Genomic DNA, 15382 nt, shown 5'->3' with positions numbered 1-15382 from the left:
TTGGTTCTAACACATCTGCAAGAAGTAATTTGTCTCCGATAATTATTTATTTAGTGAAAGGCATAATGTAAGGTGGATGTTAACAGCTTATTTAGTCAGAGGATGAAGCTAATAAAACTGAGATCACAAATTGACCACTGGTTTCCAAAATTATCCTGTCTGAAGTTAGGAAAACAATCTAAGCTCATGTACATTTGGAAGAATGAACACAAACATCATCGCTACTTTCTGATTATTGGTCAGTACAATAATTTTAATGGAAGGAGCTCCATTATTATTGTTTATCAGCAAATGGTAGGCTAAAATTTTGATATGCCACGTACACTTTGATTTGTCAGACTTTCAAAAAGATTACTGGTAATTTTCAAAGGATTCACTATTAAAATACTTTTTTTTTCTGTTCAGTTGCATCATCATCTTTTTGGTCCATCATTTTGCCACCTTTTTCCTTTTTTACCAGGAGGTCCTGGATATTGAATCTGGGTCATCTGTATAGTAAACAGGAGCTCAATTGCTTAAGCCACAGCCACTTCCCCTAAAATACTTTTAAAACTATTATGTAACACCAGACACCCTTAGTACCTCTTGCACCTTTTGGAGTATAAAGGTCGATAGTAGCTTTAGGATTTGTCATTAGGGCAGTAGTGCTCAAACTTTTTCCCAAATTTTACATATACAGTAGATACAGAACATGCCCTTATTTGCTTGTAAATGGCTAGTGTGCAGTGATTGTTAGGATACCTGAAGTTCTACTTTTCTTATTATCTTATTTTCCCTGACCTTTGATTAAAACCTAGCATTTCCTTCACTTATGAATGTATGTAATAAATAAATTACAGTAGTATTTTGTGCCTGAAATAAGCCAGGCACAAAAAGACCAAACTGTATGATCTTTTTTATGTGAAATAACTATCTAGAATCAGCAAAATTCATAAGCACAGTAGATTACAGATTACCAGGCAGGGTTGGGTGGGGAGGGAGTACTAATTAATGGGTGAAGAATTTTCATTTGAGGTGACCGGAAAAGTTTAGGGTATTAGGTATTGGTGATGTTAGCATAATATTTTTATTTTAATTAATACCACTGAATTATACACTTTTGAAAGTGATTAAAATGGATAATTTTGAATTTTATCTGTTACCACAATTAAAAGTTTTTTAAAACCTAGAACATAAAAATGGGCAAGCTGGAACCGCCATCTTGCAGTAATTCGCCAAAATGACGAACACAAAGGGAAAGAGGAGAGGGACCCGCTATATGTTTTCTAGGCCTTTTAGAAAACACGGAGTTGTTCCTTTGGCAACATATTTGCGAATCTACAAGAAAGGTGATATCGTAGACATAAAGGGAATGGGCACTGTTCAAAAAGGAATGCGCCACAAATGTTACCATGGCAAAAGGGGAGGAGTCTACAATGTTACCCAGCATGCTGTTGGTATAGTGGTAAACAAACAGGTTAAGGGCAAGATTCTTGCCAAGAGAATTAATGTACACATTGAGCATATTAAGCACTCTAAGAGCCGAGATAGCTTCCTAAAACATGTGAAGGAAAATGATCAGGAAAAGAAGGAAGCTAAAGAGAAAGGTACCTGGGTCCAACTGAAATGCCAGCCTGCTCCACCCAGGGAAGCACACTTTGTGAGAACTAATGGAAAAGAGCCTGAGCTACTGGAACCTATTCCCTATGAATTCATGGCATAAGTGATGTTAAAAAAAAATAAATAATAAAAGATTTATGGATTGTAAAAAAAAAAAAAAATGGGCAAGCCTCTCCCCAACTGTACTGTCTATACCCCAGAGAGAGCCACTGTTCTCCAGATGTTATTTTTCCTACAGTTTTTTTTTTTAATAGAATCATAGTAACTGTCGGTAACATGTAGTCAAAATTATAGATACTTTTTCATGTGAGTAATTTATCTACGTTATTTCTTATGTGGAGTTAAAGTTTATGTCTAATTTGGTCTCTATTAGCAGATATTTGAGTGTGTAACAGTTGTTCGTTAGGCAGGCACCTGGATTCAAACTTCAGCTCTGTAACTGAAGAGTTGTATAACCATGGGCAAGTAATTCAAACGCTCTAAACTTTTTCTCCTCATCTATACAATGGGAATAATAATACTACACATCTCCTGAGGATTTTGTGAGGATTAAATGAGTTAATATTACATATCCTTCACTATCCAAATCTAAGAGTTGCTGAGTTTAGACAACAAGGAATACAACATCATCTAATTATCCAGTTCCTGAGTTCCCATTAGCAAGTAACATTCAGATTGAAAGGGATATTGCACTAATGGATACCTTAATTGAGAGAGTTAAGGAGTACCTCCTCGTGTGAAATGCTTAGAGCAGTGTCAGGAACGTGGTAAACACTATAGATCTATTTTTGTTCAAGCGTTTTATAATGAACATCTTGTATATGTATTTTGCTCTTTGTAAATATTTTTGTAGGATAAAGTATTAGATGTGAAATTGCTGGATCAGTTCTTAAATAGTTATTTATCCTATCCCACACACACAAAAAACCCTTCAGGTATATATTCCTATTTAATACATTATAATATATATCTTTTTAAACCTTTCAAGTATATATTAAAGGCGGATATTCTGTAATTTGCCTGTTCTAGTCTAAGATTGCTTAAGATTAAGGGAAGAGGGAACAGGTATGGCTCAGTGGTTGAGTACCTGTTTCCCATGTACAAGGTCCCGGGTTCAATCTCTGGTGCCTCCTTAAAAAAAAAAAATTAAGGAAAGAGGATTTCCCACCAAGAGCAGTTTACAGAGCCCTGGCTTTGGGGTAAATGGAGACTTCAGTAAAAATCTTGGCTGTGACAGGTGCTTTCTTTGTGACATACAAGCTGCTAAATTTATAAGACTGTTTCCCTGTATGTAATTTGGGAGGTATATTATTATTATTGTTACTAGTCTTCAACTGAATTCTAATTTGGAACAATCAGGAGCTTAGTATTTCATACTTAAGTTGTATTATATTAGATACTCTTTAGAACCCACTACTGTAGAGTTATAGTTTTGTATATGTCAAATTTACAGGAAAATTGCAGATATTTTAAGATACTGGTATAAAATTACTTGCCATTGAGGGCATTTCTTCAGAAAACTTATTTTCCTCAGTAATTGGAGGAGAGGAAGATGCTCTCCTTTGCTATTTGAGGGCAGCATTTTCTGCTGGTTAATGGTTTAATGTCAGTTAATCTTAACTGTGATATAATAAAAATAATAAATATTCTTGACAATAAGGCAAAAGAAAGATTAAAGTCTCTTGATGGTGTCAGTGTGCCAGTATTTGAAATATTAAAGCAAAGCCACTAATTTGGCCTTCATCTTTGATAATCTTGTTTCCATCAAACTCTGAGTAGATTATCACAGTTTGTTGTTTTGGGTTTTTTTGTTTTTTTTTAAGATTTATTTCTCCCCCCTCATTTGCACTTGCTGTCTGCTCTCTGTGTCCATTTGCTGTGTGTTCTTCTGTGTTTGCTTGTCTTCTCTTTAGGCAGCACAGGGAACCAATCCTAGGACCTTCCAGAGTGGGAGAGAGGCGCTCAATCTCTTGTGCTACCTCAGGTCCCTGGTCTGCTGCATCTCTTATTGTCTCTCTGCTGTGTCTGTTTTTGTTGCTCATCTTGCTGCACCAGCTCTCCACATAGGCCAGCACTTCTTGCAGACCAGCACTCCTGCATGGGCCAGCACTCTGCATGGGCCAGCTTGATCTCACCAGGAGACCCTGGGAATTGAACCCTGAACCTCCTATATGGTAGAAGGGAGCCCAATCATTTGAGCCACATCTGCTTCCTATCACAGACTTTTGAGGCATGGTTAGTTCCATCATTTCCACATAATATACTTAATTAATATACTCAACTTGGATCAGTAGATACATGGTTAAGTACCCATTTGTTCTGAATATGCAAAGAAATTGGGCAATACTGAACTTTGGATATTTCACCTAAGTTGATATAATTCTTGATATTGGAGGGGAAAAAATTCTTTTACAAATTAATACTGTATCCTGAGGTAGGATTTTTCACCTTTCCTACTGGCAAAATCCAAATGTTTGTGACAACATGCTCTAATGATGAGTATATGGGGAAACAAACAATAAGGAGAGGAATTTGGCAGTGACTAGCAAAATTATATAGGTATTTGCTTTTTAATAGCAATCTACTTCTATCCAAAGATAAATTGACAGCAAAGTGAAGTACTATTTACAAAGCTATTTATTATAGTACTATTTCAAAAGCAAAAGAGGAGTGGGTATAATGCAGTTGAGTGCTTCCCATGTACAAGGTCCTGGGCTCAATCCCAGGTGCCTCCTTAAGAAAAAAAACAGAAGACACAAAACTATTCATTGGATCAGGAGGACATCTGGTTAAATAAACCATGATACATCCCTTAGTTCAGATATCCTAAGTTTGTACCCCTCCAATTCCTTAATCTCCAGAATATATTGTTAAATGAAAAAAAGTAGAGAAAAATGTATATGGCAACAATTTATGAAGTAATGTTGGTTGTTGGGGTCGTGGGTGGCAACAAATATATAAGGAAACAGAAAAAGAATATATTTTAAATATTTTAGAGGATATTTAAGTGTTGAGGACAGGGATAGAGGGTATGTTATCTATGAGTAATAGTTTTTTTGGAAAAGTATAAATACATCACATAATCATAAACCATAGGTACCAATAAGAATCAAGATTTTTTGCATGAGACAAAAGATACAACATGAAAACCCAAGCAGTTAAATAAAATCTTAGTAATCCTAACTTTAACTTGAAAAGAGTACAATGTCATGAGATTTCTCTTTAGAAAATAACCTTTTTTTTCCTAGCTCCATCCATCATGAAAGCCAGAACCACTGACACAACCCAGTAGCAATGAAGACTGTACCCTGATTATGGTTTCTAAATAACATTTTCCGCTAAAACAGGGGTTAATCTTTTATGTTCCAGTGGATCCCTTACTAAGCCCACATTATACTGTGTATTATTTAATAAATAAACCACACTTTAACAAACATGTCCCCACAAGAATAATGTTCTTTTGAATTTCAATTCAAGCTCAAGGACCCCTTGTTAAGAACCCCTGCACTAAAAGAACCAGGACCCTTGGAGAAATAGAAGCTTTCACGATTAGAGCAAGAAAGGTACAGGATAAAACAGTAAACACTAGTAAATGATCAAACCAGAAACCAAAGGACGCTTGCTGAGACTCCTAAGGTTGTGTTAAAGGACTCAGGAATATTTATGAAGGCAAATAAGAAATTTAAGCACTATTAAGAGTAATGACACAATGGATTTGTTGAAAATCATTGGTTCATAATGATACTTTTAAAAAAAAGCTCCATTGTTTACTTTGGAGAAGAGGAGGGAAATCATTCTGAAGATTTTAAATATCAGGGAAGAATCTACCTTTTCCTGTATGAACTATACCTCAGCAGACAGGCATACCTTGGAGATATTGCTGGTTGGGTTCTAGACCACTACAATAAAGCAAGTCATGCAAATGTTTTGGTTTCCAGTGCATATAAAAGTTAGGTTTATACTGTACTGTAGTCTCTTAAGTATGCAATAGCATTATGTCTAAAGAACAATGTATGTACCTTAATTAAAAAATACTTTATGACTAAAAAACGCTAACTATCACCTGCACCTTCGGTGAGTTATAATCTTATTGCTGGTGGAGTCTCAATGTTGATGGCTTCTGATTGATCAGGATGGCAGTTGCTGAAGGTTGGAGTGGCTGTGGCAATTTCTTTACATAAGACAACAATGAAGTTTGCTGCATTGATTGTCTTCTTTTCACAAAGGATTTCTTTGTAGCATATTGTGCTGCTTGATAGTGTTTTACCCATAGTAGAACTTCTTTCAAAATTGGAGTCAATCCTCTCAACCCTGCCTCCACTTTATCAACTAAAATATTCTGTATCCTTTGTTGTCATTTCAAGAATGTTTCACAGCATCTTCACCAGGAGTAGATGCCATCTCAAGAAACCACTATCTTTGTTCATCCATAAGAAGCAACTCTTCATCCATTCAGGTTTTAAAATGAGATTGGTAGCAATTCAGACAAATCCTTAATCTCCACTTCTCATTCTAGTTCTCTTCCTATTTCCTCCACTGAAGAATTCCTCGCAGTCATCCATGAGGGTTGGAATCAACTTATTCCAAACTCCTGTGACTGTTGATATTTTGACCTCCTTCCTTGAATCATGAGTGTTTTGGTTTTTTTTAAGCAACTGACAATAATTATTAAAATAATTGACTTAAGCATCTGCAATGGTGATGTCAACCTCTACTCCTGACTTAATACTGATGGAAGTAATCTGCTTAACAATCTCAGAAGGACTGTGCAGGTCAATGAGTTGCTTGTGGATCCTCATCTGGAAACAATCCCAAGTCTTTTTTTTAAGATTTATTTTATTTATTTCTCCTCCCTTCCCCTCCCCCCCCCCCAAGTTGTCTGTTCTCTGTGTCCATTTGCTGTGTGTTCTTTTTTGTCGGCTTCTGTTGTCAGCGGCATGGGAATTTGTGTTTCTTTTTGTTGCATCATCTTGTGTCAGCTCTCCGTGTGTGTGGCGCCATTCCTGGGCAGGCTGCACTTTCTTTCACGCTGGGCGGCTCTCCTTACGGGGCGCACTCCTTGTGCATGGGGCTCCCCTATGCGGGGGGTACCCCTGCGTGGCACGGCACTCCTTGCGCACATAAGTACTGCGCGTCGGCCAGCTCCACACACGATCCCAAGTCTTTGAACCTTCACCACAAGGAGTTTCCTTCTGGTGATTCTTAAAGAGTCTTGGTAGGGATCTGAACTGGTCCCTTCACTTTGAGGTTCTTTTCCTTTGCCCCTCTACTCAAGTCAGTATACACCTTCTCCAGAGACTTCACGTTGCGGTTGGTCAGGGTGATTCTAATTCAGTGAATCTCCACCTCTGGTTCCATGGGGGTCTTTCCAGTGTCCTTAAAAGCCACGGCTGTGGCATGACTTCCTGACCGACTTGTTCCTTGGCGAGAGTGAACAGCGGTGAGTCAGGAGGACCAGGGAGCCGAAACGCGGCTGCTACAGGGACCGCATTTTCCTCGAAAAGCATGAGTGATCTTAATGGCACCTGGAATGTAGAATCCTTTCCAAAGGTTTTACTTTACTTTGCCCAGATCCCTCAGAGGAATCACTAATATCTATGGCAACTTACAGCTTTATGAAATAAGATTTCTTATTCAGTAAGACTTGAAAGTTGAAATGACTTCTTGATCCATGGTCTGCAGAATGGATGTTCTGTTAGCAGGCATGAAAACATTCATCTCATTGTACATCTCCATTAGAGCTCTTGGGTGACCAGGTACACAGTACATTGTCAATGAGCAATAATGTTCTGAAGGGAATCCTTTTTTTCTGAGCAGTGAATCTCAACAGTGAGCTTAAAATATTCAGTAAACCGTGCTGTAAACAGATGTGCTATCTTCCAAGCTTGTTCCTAGAGCACCTAGTAGATTTAGCATAATTCTTAAGGGCCCCAGGATTTTCAAATGTAAATGAGCATTAACTTCAATTTTAAAAGTCACCAGCTGCCTTAAGCCCCTAACAAAAGAGTCAGGCTGTCCTTTGAAGCCAGGTGTTGACTTCTCCTTTCTAGCTATGAAAGCCCTAGATGGCATCTTCTTCCAATATAAGGCAATTTCAACTACAGTGAAAATCTTTTTCTTAGGTGTTGCTACCTTCATCAATTATCTTAGCTATAACTTGCTATAGCAGTTGCTGCTTCACCTTGCACTTTTATGTTGCAGATATGCTTCTTTCCTTTAACATGAACCAATCTCTTCTAGCTTCAAACATTTCTTCTGCAGATTCCTTCTCTCTCTCAGCCTTTACAGAGTTCAAGAGTGATAGGGCCTTGCTCTTATTTAGACTTTGGCTTAACGGAGTGCTGTGTGGCTCATTTGATACTCTCTCCAGACCACTAAAACTTGCTCCTTATCAGCAATAAGGTTGTTTTGCCTTTTTTATCATTCTGTGTTCACTGATATAGCACCTTTTTTCTTAAGATTTATTTTTTATTTATTCCTCTCCTCTTCTCCCCCAACCCCTCCAGTTGTCTGCTCTCTGTGTCCATTCACTGTGTGTTCTTCTGTGTCTGTTTGTATTCTTGTCAGTGGCACCGGGAATCTGTGTCTCTTTTTGTGCGGCCCCATTCCTGGGCAGGCTGCACTTTTTTCACATGGGGCAGCTCTCCTTCCGGGGCGCACTCCTTGCATGTGGGGCTCCCCTATATGGGGGACACCCCTGTATGACACAGCACTCCTTGCACGCATCAGCGCTGTGCATGGGCCAGCTCACCACACAGGTCAGGAGGCCCTGGGTTTGAACCTTGGACCTCCCATGTCGTAGGTGGATGCTCTACTCATTGAGCCAAATCCACTTCCCGGTATAGCACTTTTTAATTTCCTTCAAGAACTTTTCCTTTGTATTCACAACTTGGCTAATACTTTGGTGCAAGAGTCTTAGCTTTTGGCCTATCTCAGCTTTCTACATGCCTTCCTTATTAATCTTAATCATATCTAGCTTTGATTTAAAGTGAGAGATGTGTGACTTTGCATTTCATTTGAATGCTTAGAGGCCGATGTAGGTTCATTAATTGACCTACTTTCAATCATTGTGTCTCAGGGAATAGGGAGGGCCTGGAGAGGGAGAGAAATAAGAATGGCCAGTTGGTGGAAAGTCAGAGCACAACATTAATAGATTAAGTTCACCACTATTATATGAGTATGGTTTATGGCACACAAAAACAATTTCAGTAGTAACATCAAAGATCACAGATTACCATAACAGATATAATTAAAAATGAAAATGTTTGAAATATTACCGGAATTATCAAAATGTGACACAGACATGAAGTGAGCACATGCTGTTGGAAAAAACGGTACCAGTAAGATTTGCTCAATGCAGGGTTGCCACAAGCCTTCAATTTATACAAAAAACAGCAGTATCTGTGGAATGCATTAAAGCTAAACACTATAAAGTGAGGTATGCCTATATAGAGAGACTTGATGAGAGGAAGCTTTTCTTTATATAAATATTCTAGTTAATAATGAACTAAGGAATGTTATCACCATTTTGCAACTCTTTTTTATATAATGGGTCATCACAGAAAGAAAAGTAAACATCTGTGAAGGAAATACACAGAACCACCTATGTCTTGCCCCCAGATCAAATTGACTGAAGTTAAACTTATAGTTAATGACCAATTTACAGGAAATACTGGGACCAAAGAATATGATAATGACACCACAGGGTTGCAGTTAGGAAATCCTACAATGGGAGAATCTATAAAATAAAGGACCCAGGTTTTCTCCCAGTTTAGAAGGAAAGAAAGAAATTTTAAAAGAGTGGGGGGAATTTATGGTTAAAATGAGATTTAAGAGACATAACCAAATGGAGTATGTGGCCATGATGTTGAACCTTATTCTAAAAAAAACTGCAATTGTAATAAAACATATATGAGAAGTTGGGCAAATTTGAGTGCTTACTGAATGTATTTTATATTAAAATTTATAAATTTTTGTGTGATATCATTATGTGTTTTCTTAAGAGACCATATGAGAGATACATAATAAATATGGATAAAATATGTTTGGAATTTGTCTCACGTTTTGTTGGAAGGAAAGTCAGAGGTGAACAAAAATGAAACAGAAGATGAATTTCTCATTGATGAGCCGATGATTGGTTCATGGGAGTTTATTACACCAATCTCTAGTTTTACATGTTTGAAATTTTCCGTAGAAGTTGTTTAAATGTAGGTGCCCTTGTGCTGTTAGCAGTTATTTTTCAATTTGCGGCTTTGGTTTTTTGTTGTTTTTTTCCCCCACTAGATTGCCCCAGTGGAAAATGACAATAGCTATGATGAACTGAAAAGAGATGCAAAGTTATGCTTATCACTGATGTCTCAGGGGTTGCTTTACCCTCATCAAGTGCCTTTGGTACTTAAGGTGCTAAAACAAGTAAGTGTGTATAACTGTAGAATATTTATTTACATTTTTTTTAGTTCAAATTATGTATTACCATTCTAAGAATTTTACAAAATCAAATGCATTATAAATAGTACTTCATTTTTATTGTCATTTTGAATTTTCTTTCAGTATGAGAAAAGATGTATGTAATGATCAAAGAAACAGACTTAGATTTGTGGGTCTTCCACCAACTTATATAACCTTGGGAAAGCCACACAAGCCAAAAATTTTCTGTATATATAAAGAACCAATTACTGGCTTATGAGGGACTATAAGTTGATTCCCCTTTTACTATTTCCTCTTTATTTTATTCACTTCTATTTCTTGGTCCATGCTAGAGAGACTATAGTGATTGTATATTTTATGACTGTATTATTAGTAGAATATAAAATTTATGGTCAGCTTTATCCACATAATACACAAATTATATAACATAAAAATGGACATCTTCCCATAGTTGTCAGATTTTAACTTTAATTACCACAGAAGAATATTTTCTTAAAGCCCCAAATTGTAATTTTTATAATTGAATTTAGTAGCACTCAATCTTTGCCTTTAAGACCACACTTGCCACTGCCAAAACTAAGACACCATCCAACCTTTGGAGGAATTATTGAAAAAAGATAATACTGGTTTTATTAAGATACTTATTAATGTGTTTATAATGAAAGTCAGTTTCATTAGCCTAAAACAGAACATAGACATAATGCTATTAAAAACCAGCCTAAATACTATGAAGAGACAGTAATTAAGAAATTTCTTTTATCTATGTATTCTTTTACCTTTGCTCTCAACAATTAATACATTCTGAACAACTGCCTGAAATAGCTCATGCAGCCTTTTATTTAGAAGGAAAATCGAGCTTTGCCCTTAATATACCTGTAAAAAGATAGAGTATTATGTGTTTGTGTGTAATGTCGCTGCCTGTCATCTCATGTTCTTGTCAGCGCTGTTTTCATCTTTGCCATTTGCTTCTCATTCACAGACAGCAGGAAGCAGTTCTTGGCACGCTAGATATACAGTATTGACCTACCTCCAGACAATGGTATTTTATAACCTCTTTATTTTCCTAAACAATGAAGATGCGGTTAAAGATATCAGATGGCTGGTTATAAATCTTTTGGAGGATGAACAACTAGAGGTAAAATAAAAGTTATAGCAAGTCAAAATTCAGTAGATTTAAAGAAAGCCACATGATGCTCCTTCGAAAAAGTATTTGTACGCTAAGGTGTGATACATTCTTTCTTTTAAAGCATAAATTATTAAAAGTAATGGTTTAATTTTTAGTGTAGTCCTATGGGAGTGGTTTCGATACCCTAGTCATATTTTAAAGTAGGAAGATAAAAAACATTGGGCATATTCTTGTTTTGGCTTCTCTTTGCAGTTGGGCAAAGAGATACAAAGTAACTTTTGTATCCATAGGAAACTAGGAATAGGAATTTCTCCACCTCCCTAGTATTCATTTTGCAATCTAGCTTCCTTTGTTTTGGGATCAAATGTAGTTTAGTTCCTTGGTGCTTATGGACTGGTTATAACAACTCTGACAGGCTTCGATTAAAATGTTATAGCTATCTGTAATTTTATTATCAGTTTTCCTTTAATTTTTTTTTTCACTTAAGTAATGGGAGTGGAAAGAGAGAATTCTCAAAAATCAGGGTTTCCTAACTTATCATGCCTGTATTAAAATTTGCTGTTTCTAAAAGTTCTTTTAGAACGGTTTAAGATTTCCTTGCATGTAGTAAAATTAAACACAGCTGTTACTACAAACATAACCAACCCTTATGTTTATTTTAAAACTTCCATAAATGTTTCTGTTTTAATTAATTCAGTGTCTAAAAGACCCATAATAATTGTTTTTTTTTTTTAAGGAGGTACAGGGCAATGAACCCAGAACCTAGTACATGGGAAGCAGGTGCCCCCCCTTACAGCTTTTTTTGTCTTCCCAAAACTTGAGGTACCATTCTGATTCAAAAGATATAAAGGGTATTAAATCTCTGCAGTGGATGCCAGTTACAGAAATTGGATTGTCCTTCATTTTTGTTTCCAACAAAAACAGCAGCAGCAGCAGATTTAAGAGATATAAAATCTGTGAAAAAGTGATATTAATATCAGGATCCAGCACTGCCTTTACAGTTAGAGCTCTGATCTAAATCAGTCATCGTGAAAAATAATGTATAGAAAATGTTAATTTATCTTCTCTAACCTTAATGCAGTGACTTATCCATTTAGGCATCATATGATCTTTCCTTACCAAGAAACTGCATATGGGCATTTTACAGTTTTGCATACAATTTCAAGAAATGTCCCTACCCTAGGTCCTCCATAACCACAACCCCTTTTATTACTTCTACAGGTTCGAGAAATGGCTGCTACCACCTTAAGCGGTCTATTACAGTGTAACTTCCTTACTATGGATGGTCCTATGCAGATTCATTTTGAGCAGCTTTGTAAAACAAAACTACCTAAGAAAAGAAAGCGAGACCCTGGCTCCGTAGGAGATACCATTCCTTCTGCAGGTAACATTTCTGGTACCTAAGACCACATTCTTTTTCAGAAACTAACTGGCTTATTCAACAAATATTTATTGGCTATTTATAGGTACCCAGGACTGTGCTAAATACTAGGATTAGTTGCCCTTGCTTTAAATTAAGCCTTCCTCCCCAATTGTTTCATAAAGAGATATTCAGAATTAGTTATTTTGGTGAGTCTAAAAGATACGATTTTAGAATTTATAATTTATTATGTGTAGATGCACAAAAAAAAATCTTAAGTAAACAAACACCTTTTATTTGGAAAGTGGAATATTCTGTACTTTGTGGGACATTTGGTGAGATGGTGAGAAAATAGTTATTACTCTGTAGAAATTCCCCACCTAATTGAGCATAAAGAGACAGAAATAAACACAAGAGAATAAGATTGACTGCTATGTCAGGTTTAAAGAGAAATTTAAAAATGATTATAAGGAGAACGCATGTGGCTCAAGCAGTTGAATGCCTGCCTCCCACATAGGAGGTCCCGGGTTTGGTTCCTGGTACCGCCTGAAAAAAAAAAAAAACAAGCAAAACTAACTCAGGGAAGCCAATGTGTCTCAGTGGTTGAATGCTGGCTTTTCACATGTGAGGTCCCAGATTGAATTCCAGTACCTCAGAAAAAAGAAGATTATAAAGAAGCTTTTGATCTTGTCATTGCTAACAGTCACAAAAATAATAGAAAGTATATAGAAAAATTATTAGCAAGTAGGCAGCTTAATGAATTTGCAGGAAGTTCTGGGATTATCAACCTCTGAAGTCCCAATTATATTATGGTCTATTATATAGTTACATAACAGCAAATTCAAATAAAATACTAATTAACATACATTCTCATTCCTTTCTTGAGAACTGTAGTTTTGAATAAGTACCAAAGTGTTCTTACCTTTTTATTACATCAGTGGTGGTGGTTTACAATTTTGACTTCTCCAAATTCCCTTTTTTTTTTTTTTTACTTTAAACTCCCTAATCTCCATGTTTCATGTACACATGTGTAAAAAACTTACAAACCCATGCATACACAAACTTTTATTGAGAAACAATAAGAATTTGATAGCACATTAATGTGTGTTACTAAAGAATAGAGACCCTTCAGAATACAGACATTTTGCATTGCCGTGTTTTGAGAAATACATTCCTCAGATATGAATTGGTGCATACTCTGGGGTAGTCAGATTCAGAAAAATGCTGTCTAATTTTGATTGGAGATTATTTTAGGATCTAAGGATTTCACCTTTGCGAATGGTAAGTGAATTGATCAAAAAAGCCATTAACTACTATTTAGTTTTGGCAAACATAGGACACATTTCTGGTCTAGATACAGTTGTGCTGTCCCTGAGGGACAGTTTTATAGAGTGTCTTGACAAATTCTTAAATACAGGGTTATTTTGAGTTCAGCCTCAAAATCAGGTTTTTGCTATGTATACGTGTAGATTCATTTTAAATGCAGAATTCCAACATTGAAAACAGCAGGCATAATTGAAAACTCATTTTATTTCACTGTAAAAAGTGTAGTAGAGAACCATAAATATTTTTGCACATATCTTGTTGTTTTCTTTGCAGAGCTGGTCAAACGCCATGCTGGGGTACTAGGACTTGGTGCGTGTGTTCTTTCTAGTCCTTATGATGTTCCCACCTGGATGCCCCAGCTCCTTATGAATCTCAGTGCACATTTGAATGATCCGCAGCCTATTGAGGTAAAATTCTTCCTTGTTAGCATCTTTGCACATATAATACCAATGATATTTCGTAAGAAACCATTTATTCTAGTAATTTCCTAAACACTCTGAATCTTCTCTTTCCATAAAGCTACTGCCTCTGTCAAGGCCAAGTCTATTTACCAATAATTATTAATCTTGGAAAGAACTTACTCCCATGAATATTTGGGAGCTTTCAGTAGTAAGGAAAGTGCTATAGTTTCTGTCCCTCCCAGTCCAATGTAAGTAAAGTATTGTCATTACTGTAAGCATAGTTTTATTTTCAAGCTTCTGTTTTTCTAGCATTTTATATCTCATAAGTACCTATTAAACAGGAAATTGTGGTGTTATTAATTTACTAGTGACCACTTATGTTCCTAAGTTAAATGGATCAGAAGACCAGTGACGGGGAATGGGTGTAGCTCAGTGGTTGAGCACCTGCTTCACATGTACAGGGTCCTAGGTTCAATCCTGGTATCTCCTAAATATATATATATAAAACAGAAAAAGAACACCAATGGTATTTTCCCTTTCTCCTTGGTTAAATAAATGCAAGTTTATATTGAAATTGGTTTAATAACATGGGTGTAAGTTTACGTGGTTTGTCCTAAAATGGAGCTAGTGATTCTAAAAAAGTGAGTTTGGTTGTTTTGAGAAGTAAGATTGGCTTGTTGATGTTGTGGTACTTGGAAATGTGTGAAATCTGGGGTTTAGAGGGATTTGTTGCCTAGCTAAACATAACCCTTGCTGTTTAGAGAGGCTAAATTATATTTGGGTTGCCTCGTCTTGTCTACAGATGACTGTAAAAAAGACCTTATCCAATTTCCGAAGGACACACCATGACAACTGGCAAGAACACAAACAGCAATTCACTGATGACCAGCTGCTTGTTCTCACTGATCTCCTTGTGTCACCATGCTATTATGCATAGATGGGTAAGTCAGCAACATTGTGAATTTTAACAAAGTCTTGCATCCTCAGGCATTGGCTGGGTGTCATTTTGTCATTAGTTTGGCGATGAAAAATGGATATTTAATTTTATTTTTGGCTGACCTTCTTAGATGTCATTGTTCAAAGATTTATACATGGCTTTACTATATCACCAATGGAAATAGGTTCCCAGAGAATTTTTCCTTA

General features: G+C 36.4%; 2 protein-coding genes across 4 annotated transcripts in view; both read left to right on the top strand.

The window, feature by feature from the left end:
* Positions 1 to 15382, top strand: part of PSME4 (proteasome activator subunit 4) — a 106252-nt gene that overhangs the window by 88265 nt on the left and 2605 nt on the right. For all 3 annotated transcript variants that reach the window (XM_058278569.2, XM_071208839.1, XM_071208838.1), the window contains 5 exons: positions 9883 to 10011; positions 11006 to 11161; positions 12374 to 12536; positions 14112 to 14245; positions 15042 to 15180. In XM_058278569.2, coding sequence (XP_058134552.1) covers positions 9883 to 10011; positions 11006 to 11161; positions 12374 to 12536; positions 14112 to 14245; positions 15042 to 15176 — 717 coding nt within the window. In that variant the 3' untranslated portion in view covers positions 15177 to 15180. The remainder of the gene's footprint in view (positions 1 to 9882; positions 10012 to 11005; positions 11162 to 12373; positions 12537 to 14111; positions 14246 to 15041; positions 15181 to 15382) is intronic.
* LOC131273960 (large ribosomal subunit protein eL21-like) lies at positions 1185 to 1837 on the top strand. Its single transcript, XM_071208840.1, has one exon. The coding sequence runs from the start codon at positions 1220 to 1222 to the stop codon at positions 1700 to 1702; it is 483 nt and encodes a 160-aa protein (XP_071064941.1). The 5' UTR covers positions 1185 to 1219; the 3' UTR covers positions 1703 to 1837.

This window comes from Dasypus novemcinctus, chromosome 17 (assembly GCF_030445035.2).
Source record: "Dasypus novemcinctus isolate mDasNov1 chromosome 17, mDasNov1.1.hap2, whole genome shotgun sequence".
Classification (NCBI taxonomy): domain Eukaryota; kingdom Metazoa; phylum Chordata; class Mammalia; order Cingulata; family Dasypodidae; genus Dasypus; species Dasypus novemcinctus.
The sequence above is the reverse complement of the archived record's forward strand: the minus strand, read 5'-3'. Positions and strand labels throughout refer to the sequence as shown.